Source organism: Eulemur rufifrons, chromosome 16, assembly GCF_041146395.1.
Source record: "Eulemur rufifrons isolate Redbay chromosome 16, OSU_ERuf_1, whole genome shotgun sequence".
In the NCBI taxonomy this organism is placed as follows: Eukaryota; Metazoa; Chordata; class Mammalia; order Primates; family Lemuridae; genus Eulemur; species Eulemur rufifrons.
This window is the reverse complement of record NC_090998.1, coordinates 40,869,427-40,878,148: the sequence shown is the minus strand read 5'-3', so window position 1 is coordinate 40,878,148 and position 8,722 is coordinate 40,869,427. Positions and strand designations below refer to the sequence as shown.

General features: G+C 57.6%; 1 protein-coding gene across 1 annotated transcript; it reads right to left on the bottom strand.

Moving 5' to 3' along the window:
* Positions 1-1,646: 1,646 nt before the first annotated feature.
* Positions 1,647-8,035, bottom strand: LOC138397280 (keratin, type II cuticular Hb6). The gene is made up of 10 exons (XM_069491227.1): positions 7,667-8,035; positions 6,696-6,904; positions 5,902-5,962; positions 5,639-5,644; positions 5,057-5,152; positions 4,666-4,830; positions 4,277-4,402; positions 3,782-4,002; positions 1,937-1,968; positions 1,647-1,807 (listed from the first exon to the last, which is right to left on the bottom strand). Exons 1-10 carry the CDS (start codon positions 8,033-8,035, stop codon positions 1,647-1,649), a joined length of 1,446 nt encoding a protein of 481 aa, XP_069347328.1.
* Positions 8,036-8,722: the final 687 nt, after the last annotated feature.

Below are 8,722 nucleotides of genomic sequence, written 5' to 3'. Positions count from 1 at the left end.
GTCCAACAGCCCCAGCTGGGCTCCCGGCTGGTGGCCCGCACCAAATCTAGCCATGTGCAATTTTGCCATTTTGGGCCCTCCAGACATCCTAGCACCCCAAACAGCATCATGTAAAGTAGAAGAACTGCCCTGTAAGGCCAGAGTCCTGAGAAATAATAAAGCATTGCTGTTTTAAGCCTCTCTGTCTGGAGTGGTTCATGTGCAACAGATATCTGAAACATCTCCCCACAACGCAGCGGGTATCACCCCATTCTAAATATGAAGAAGCTAAAGTGCAGCAAGGATTAATGACTCGGCCACAATTACACAACTATTAATAGTAAATGGCTGAGCCAGCATTCAAACAAAGGACTGCATCAACAAAACCCTTTCAAACATAATCTTACATAAGGAGCTAGAAGGACTTTAGGAATACTGTCCAATCTCTTCCATTCTACAACAAGAAAGCTGAAGCCTGGGGGGTGGAAACAATTTGCCCAAAGTCACATGTGTAGCAAATGGCCATCAGGACTCGGAATTAGAAGCCCAGTTCTCCTGATCCTCCACCCAAGGGGCTTCTTCCCCCCACTCTGCTTCTCTCACATGCCTTCCTTCCAGTCTCACCCACCGTATTTTCATGCAATTTTCCCCTCCAGGAATGCCAGGCTGGGGTGGGGTGGGCAGTGCAGTGTTGGCAACAATCATGCTGGTTGAGAACCCTTAGGGGACATTTGGCCATGTCTAGAGACATCTTCATTATCACAATCGTGGGTCAGGGAGGACACGGGCATCTGGTGGATAGAGGTCAGGGATGCTGCTAAACATCCTACAAAAAGCACAGGACAGTCCCACGACAAAGAAGGATCTGTCCCACAACGTCAACAGCGCTGAAGGTGAGAAATCTTGGTCTAGAGAAACCCATGACCCCACAGGACCCCCTGGCTCCATGAGTCTTCCCCTGTTTTCCCAAAGGCCTGAGTTGCTCAGGACAGATGGGCAGCATGTGCGGCCGTCATGCTCGCCCACTGAGAACTAGCTAGGCGGATGGAGAGGTGTTGAGGAACTCTGGCAGGGAACACCTGTCACAGGAGGCCCTGGCAATCTCAAGACTCGGAGGCCCCAGGCTTGATTCGCTGCAATTAGTTTATTGGAAACACAGAGTGAAACAAAGACAAACGTGCAGGTAGTGGAGTCATTAGCTATTTAGAGGCATCTGCAGGCAGCCATGGAAGGGGGGTGCCCTCCCTCCCGCGGGGCATGTCCCTCAGAGAGTTGCAGGAAAACCCGTCGATGTTCCCCTTCTGCGTTCCATGGGCAGAAGACGTGGGCAGGGTCCCAGAAGTGCAGGCAGGGAGACTCTGGGGCCTGCCCTAATTCCTCCAAGTCTGGAGCAAGGGGTCAGGCGGAACCAATGAATCCAACAAAAACCAGAAAGCAGGCGAAGGAAAAGGAAGACTCCTCAGGACAACAAACTGACTACTAGGAAAGGCTACAGAAAGAGACCAAGGCCCGCCCCAGCCTGCCCGGGGAAGGGCGCAGAGGCGAGCGGGTAGGGAGGGCGTGCGGAGGGCAGACATCTGGAGCCCGGGCCGGCGGGGCGTTCCGGTGGCGCGCGTCCTGGCTGGGCGGAGGGTGACAGCGACAGTCGCTCGCGGAGGCGACGCCTCCTAGCAGCGCTTACAGGGGCCGGCGCAGGGGGCGCAGGCGTCGGGGGCGCCCACCACCACGCTGCTGCTGCAGGGGGCACTGCTGACTCGGGTGGAGACAGGGGCAGTAGTGGAGGCGCAGAGATCGCCACAGACGACGCCACCGCGGGAGCTGCTGACGCCTGAGGGGGACAGGGAGAGGCGCGCGTCAGGAACCGCCACCGCCAGGCGGCTTTGCTGCCCCCGCGAGGGCCCCTCCCCAAAGGCGCCGGACCCGCCCCGCGGGAGAAGCAGAGGCTCGGGCTACTTACAGACATTCACGGAGCCGACGCCCTCGCACAGCCTGTGGGGAGAGGAAGGGACAGGTCAGGGCCAGCGCGGAAGGGGCGACCGCTTCCTTCTAGGCGCTTGCCGAGGGGACTCGAAACCCGCTAACGCCCCCGCGAGGGTCTGGCGACAGTCGCCTGCGAGCCCAGCCTCGGACTCAACCTCCCTCCAACGAGGCTTCCTCATCAGGAGAATCTACTCTGAGATCGAGCATGAGGATTAAATCAAACAGTACACCTACAGCGCTCAGTCCCTGGCACGTTAGGAACTGCCAGCTGCCGCTATGTCTAGGTTGGCTCTGACTGAATTGGAGATGCATTTGGGGGGCGGGGGGGCGGATTTAACTTCCTGTGTCTGATCTGATTGGTGTCATTAGCATGCAGGCTTCTAGACGGCAGAAGTTCCTGTCTCTTCTTTTCCCGCTGCCTAGAAACAATGCCTGGCTCAGTACAGAACTGTTGGATGAGTGAATGGGATTTTCCAACCCCTTGAGAACAGGCTCAGAAACTGTCTACAACAATTCTATCATTTGACGGATAGAGAAACTGAGGCCAAGAGAAGGGAAATGACAAATGACAGAGGCAGGGATCTCAGGCCACCTAACCCCAGCCCACATTTCCTTCCTACACGACATTGTCTCCCTAACGGAAACAAATGGAGTTCCCTGAAGGCACAGTGGCAAAGGTCAGCTTCAGCAGAGAGAAGAATCCGCGGCCGGCCCTCAAATCGCCCCATGCCCAGGTTTCCTGGGTAGCCCACGTCAAAGCTCCCGAGTTCACTCCAACAGCCTGATGCGCTGGAGGGGTGGGCCACTCAGCTTCCAGTGCTGTCTTCCCGTGTCTCTTCAACTTCCAAATTCAGACTTGAAAACACCTCCCGGAATTCTTCGCTAATGAAACTCCCCAGGCCCAGTGAGACCCAGCACCCCTGAGCTTTCCAGTGCGATTACCTGAGCTTGTGGGGAGACTCTGACTTCCAGGTACCAAACCTGGTGCCCCAGCTCCCCAGTCCACAGGATGCTCCCTCTGCATCCCTACCCTCCACCCTTCTAGCCCCAAAGTCTGAGGCCTGGCTGAACACAAGAAGAGGAGAAGCTCAGGGGCTGACCGATTGACCACCAGGGAAAGTGCCCAAAGGCAAAGGATGAGTTCACATTGCAGGAGTGTTGTACTTATAGGAGCTGGGCTATACAGCTGTACTCCAGCCAGAGCAAGGCTGAATGACCAGTGGGGCTTCTCCCCTCCCACCTCCAAAGCAAGAAAAGCAGCAAAATTCCTGAGAGCAAGGTATATGTGCCTCAAGGGAGGAGTCCCTGCCCTCTGTCTAATTCAGTCCACCTGTTGCAATGGAAGACCACTCATTGTCACTGCAATAGACAAGTGTGACTGATGGAATCCTCTGTCTAAAGGTGCCCTTAGGGGGTAAGTCTGAACTTCCAGGGCTAAGCCTGGAGCCACGAACTGGGCCCTGGCCCAGCCAGGGAGGCCAGCTGGAATCCTCATGGACATGTGCAACTAGACCTGGGAGAGAGGAAGCACTATCCACGCAAGGTGACCCCAAGCCCAAGTAGACTTCTCAGAAACAGGGATTACTGCTGCCAGATTCTTGGCTCTAAAGTCATTTTACATAGGACTTCAATCACAGATCAGACCCTGGATGTGCATCAGAGACTCAAAGAGGCTACATGATACTTAAAGGACTTACACAAATTATGTGTCCAGCAGCAGGGAGTTTTTAAACACAAAAGTTGAGTGGTGACAAGAGTGTGAGGACAGGGCACACTGAGAATCCAGCCAGGGGTAGGAGAGTAAAAGGACTATGGGACCCACCTCTGCTCCTCGCCCTCCAGCAGGCGCCTGTAGGTGGCGATCTCGATGTCCAGGCCCAGCTTGGAGTTCATCACCTCCTGGTACTCCTTTAGCAGGCAGGCCATGTCCTGCTTGGCCTTCTGCAGGGCGGCCTCCAGCTCAGCCAGCTTGCAGCGGGCGTCGCTGAGGGCCGCCTCGCCCTGCTGCTCAGACTGGGTCACTGCAGCCTCCAGCTTGGAGTTCTGGGGGCCGAGAAGACAACAAGGTTCGTTAGTGATAGTCCCGGGTCTCTGTGTCCATTACCTACATGTGTCCAGTCTCTCTCCTACCTGGGAACATCGCAGAGAGAGGGCCTCTTGCCTTCTCACCTGGGTCTCCCTGAGTGAACAGAACCAGGGGCTCTACATGTACAGTGGGCTGGAGAATGAATGGTGACATCCAGATAGGATACAACTGGGCTATGTGACACAGGGTAGACCTTCAGCCTCTGTGGTCTAGGGCACAAGTGACCCATACCTGGCACTTGGCGTTCTCCACCTCGGCCGTCAGCCTCTGGATCATGCGGTTCAGCTCATTGATCTCCTCCTTGGTGCGGCGCAGAGTCTCCCCGTGCCTGATCACCGTGGCCTTCATCTCCTCGCACTGGGGAAGCACAGATGCTCATGAGGATGAGGATAGGGCATGTCAACCATTCAAGACAGCAGGGATGATTGTGCAGGTTGTGCAGTGCTCAGCCTGTGCAACCACACATGCCAGTCCTGCCCTGCCACCCCAACCTCAGAGAAGCACCCTTCTCATATCATGCTTAGGGATTAGAATCTCCAGACTAGAGAATCCTTTTCTCATAGAAACCTCGCTTCCCTCCCACTCCCATGTCTAGGAGGCAGGTGTCCCGTGCCACTCACCTTGCTGCGGTACCAGGACTCAGCCTCAGCACGGCTGCGGCTGGCAATGTCATCGTACTGAGCCTTAATCTCGGCAATGACACAGTCCATGTTCAGGTCGCGGCTGTTGTCCATCTTGACAACCACCGAGGTGTCTGAGATGTGGGCATTGAGGACACGGATCTCCTGCAGGAGGTGGGGACAGGGGGTGGCAGGAGATTGTTTAGGCCACACTCCGCCCACCACAGCCTGTACCCGTCTTCTCAGACCTTCTCTGGTCCCCAAGGCCTTGCCCCTTTCACAGCCTCAGGGACTGCAGCCCCCGCCCACACCCCTGTCCAACACTGCAACCCCCACCCCCAACCCTCTTCTCTGCTGGCTGCAGATTCCTGCCTGGCCCACGACCCCGCACCTCCTCATACAGTCGCCTCAGGAAGTCGATCTCCTCGGTCAGGGCCTCCACGTTGGCCTCCAGGTCTGACTTGCGGAGGTAGGCACAGTCCACGTCCTGGGAAGGTGGGAGTATTGCAGCCCAGAGAATCCTGGAGATCGAGCCCCAAACTCCTCTCTCCCCTCACCCACCCCACGTGGCCGTGGCAAAAGACTCCCCAGTGCTCCCATTCCTACACCACCTCCTTTCCTTGTCACCCTTCCCAGGATGACCTGGATCATCCTCTTCCCCTCTGAGAACAGACCTCTTTGTGCCTTGGAGTTGGCCCCCCAGCCTGTCACCCTCCCCCAGAGACACCGTGTCCTTGCACCTCTCCCTCTACCCTCTCCTGCTCCAGGAAGCCTGCCCAGACTGCGTCCCCAGTGCTGTGGCCTGGCCCTTCCCTCTGCCCCAGCAGTCCTCCAGGGGCCACATGGCCACTCCTCCCTCTGCTCCATCGTCTCCTAGAGCCTGGGATTCTGTTCCAGAATGCTACACAGTGTGCACTGTCCCTCAGCAGAGACACTGAGGCTGCCATGGCTCCAGGGGACCTCAAGCACAGACCACGGCCTCTGAAGCAGAGCAGGACGTCCAGAGGTCAACGCAGTCATGCCCCTGTCCGGGGCAGGGGCCAGTGGATATGCCAAGGTTACTGCCTCTGTCAAAGCCCTGGATCCACCACCCACCGCCTGCCTCTCTGGGAAGTTCCCAGCCTGCCTTGGAAAGGTCACTGCAGCCCAGCCTGAGGTGGAGCCCCCGGGTCTCCCCAAGAAGAGTCTGTCGCTCGGAGATGCACGCGTCTGTGCTTCCCACTCCGTCTCACTCACCTTCTTCAGAGCCACAAACTCATTCTCGGCTGTTGCTCTCAGGGACACTTCCTCCTCATACCTGAGACCGAAGAGAGGAGAGGGCAGAGGGGAGGTCAGGGAAGGGCGGGTCTCTGCAGAACCCCACCCCTTCATACCAGTGAGGGGGGCAATAGCAGGAATCCCCTTTCTGGCCGGATTTGGGATGTGTCTGGGATTCTCTCTCCACTTTGCATTGGCGGATGGCCAGGGCTAATGTTCTGGGACCTCCCAGTCCTGTTCCCAAGGCCGCTGTGAGGTCACCTCAGGAGGCAAAGAAGGACTCAGTCCCCAACCCCGTGCTGGGTCTCCAGCCTGCAGCCCAGGCTCCCCTCAGCTGGCTGTCAATCCTAGCTCGGGTGTGGGGGCCTCCCAGACCCAGAGGCCCTGAGGACTCGGAACCCAAGGCAGTGGGACACCCAGAGCCCTGGATCCTGTCACTCTTGGGTGTCCTGGAGCTCACATCTGATATGATGCTCGGGGTGTTGGGGCTGAGGGGCAGGATGAGAAGGCCTGGAGGCTGCAGAGGCTTCCTGTCCCAGGGCAGAGGGAGGAGAAGGCTGAAGTAGGGCAGACATAGCTCAAGGGGAGCCACGGCCCTACCCTTGGACAGGCATCTGGGCAGAGACTGCACAAGGAAGAGCTCCTGCAATGCTCAGTTAAGCTGGTGCTGGTCATGGCCGCTCTCCCCAGCTGGATGTTCTTCCTATTATCTAATCCGTTGTGCCTGACCTGGGCCCGTTCCTGCACCCAGCAGCGCTCCTGGCCACACTCACCTCTTCTTGTAGCCCTCCAGCACCTCCTGCACGTGGTTGAGCTCTGAGGCCAGCCTCCCGCTGTCGGCCTCCACGCACTCGGCCTCCCGCCTCAGCGTCTCGATGTAGCCCTCGAACAGCGGCTCCAGGTTGCTCCCGCAGCACTCTCGGTTCTGGTAGAACTGCCACTTGGTCTCCAGCAGCTTGTTCTGCTGCTCCAGGAAGCGCACCTGCCATTCGGGGTGGGGAGGGGGGTCAGATGGCTCCTGCTGCCCCAAAACCAGCTCTGGTGGGTGATTGTTTTCAGAGGAGCTCCCAAACCCAGAGTCCAGGAGAGTGAGCAGAGGTGGGCAGTGGGAGAGCAGGCCACTGCTGGCTTTCCTGGTCATGATCTATGTCTGGGTTCCCAAGTCGGGAATGGATCCAGGGCTGGGGAACTTCAATGCCTGCTCTCAGGGGAGGTAAGTTATCCTGGCCAGATGAGCCCCTGTGACATGTGCCAGGGGACAGATTGAGGGCCCTGTCCCCTTACTCTGAAGCTAGGTGAGGCAGGAGTCCTCCCACACAGAGCACCCAGGTTCAGATCACAGATCGGGTGTCTGGGCATAGGACCAGGGAGATACTGTCACAGGCCACCCTCCCCCACCGCATCTGGTAGTCAAACACTGCACCCTCTCAGGAGGAACACAGTCCCCAGCCCGGGCCTGTCCAAAGTTCTCTGACTTCCGCAGCAGCTCTCATATCCCTCTCCAAGTCCTTGAAGTCTAGCTGCCTGGCCACACCTTTTCCCACAAGCTCTGCCTATCTCAACTTCCAGCTGAGTCTTTCTGGGCCTTGAGTGCCTGTCTGTCTGTCTGTGTGCCTCTGCCATCAGACTGAGGTCTCAGGCAGGCAGGGCTCTTTCTGTGTCTGATTTTCCCCTCCCCACAGTGCCCAGCCCTGGCTGTGCCCTTGGGTGGGGGTTCAGGTAGGGTGTGATCCAGGACACCCACCTTGTCGATGAAGGCAGCGAACCTGCTGTTGAGGCTCTTGATCTGCTCCTTCTCCTCATGCTTGACGCACTGCGCATTGGGGTCGATCTCCAGGTTGAGGGGCGTGAGGAGGCTCTCGTTGACCGACACGGTGGTGATGCAGGGGGGGCTGGGCCCGCACACGCCCCCAGAGCGGTAGCCGAAGCTGCGTCCGCAGGAGCCTGCACGGAAGCCCCCACAGACGCTGTGGCTGCCAAAGTTCCCGGGGAGGCCGCGGTAGCAGGAGATGCCGCGGTAGGGGGCGGCGGTGATGCAGCAGCGGCCAGGCCGGGGCCCGCAGGCCGAGGCGCAGCTGAAGGCGCGGCCAGCACAGTAAGATCCACAAGTCATGGTTCCTTTGGTCGGGGGCTGGAGACTCTGAGGATGGAGACGTCCAAGGGTACAGTGGACGCGGTGTCAGATGTTTACTTCTCACAACTCTGCAGCCCTTTTATATACGCAGGGAGACTGACCACGTGGGTAAGAGCAATTAGATGCCTTTATGGGCTTGGGCTGTTTAGCTGCTGTAGCTCCTTTCTTAATGTGCTTAATTGGTGCCCAGATGCAGCCAGAGTGTTTATGGTCCTTTGCCCTAAACTGCACAATTTTCTTCTTCAAAAGGCCAGCTCACTCCCCCACACCCCCTTCAACCTCCCAAAACCCAGCTGGAGAAACTGAGAGGTTGGAGGAAGGAGTGGGCAGTGACTCAGGTTGGAATGGAGAGGGGGAGGGGCGTGATTGTGGCCACTCCTTTTCCGCTCTGTTTGAGCGTGGCGGTGCCGCTGTCCGTGGTCCTGATCGCACCACGCCAGGTACGTTTAGACAGCATGAGATTTGGAACTGGGGGTGCGCTTGGTGGTTTCTCTGACCCAGATGGCCTCTTTCTGCACCCAAAAAGCTCCACATTTACACAATCTCCAACTTAGTCACCCACACAGGAACCCAACACCCCTAATCCCAAATTGCTTACCTTTACCTATCAACATATTATCTTTGTCTCTGTCCCTCTCTATGTCTGTTTCTGTCTCTGTGCCCCCC

Excerpts from the sequence above, each read along its gene's own strand:
- LOC138397280 (XM_069491227.1), bottom strand. The coding sequence starts at position 8,035 with ATGACTTGTGGATCTTACTGTGCTGGCCGCGCCTTCAGCTGCGCCTCG. Across the intron at positions 4,003-4,276 it reads TGGAGAACGCCAAGTGCCAG|AACTCCAAGCTGGAGGCTGC; the intron begins GTATGGGTCACT and ends CTCGGCCCCCAG. Across the intron at positions 1,969-3,781 it reads CTGGAGGGCGAGGAGCAGAG|GCTGTGCGAGGGCGTCGGCT; the intron begins GTGGGTCCCATA and ends CTCTCCCCACAG.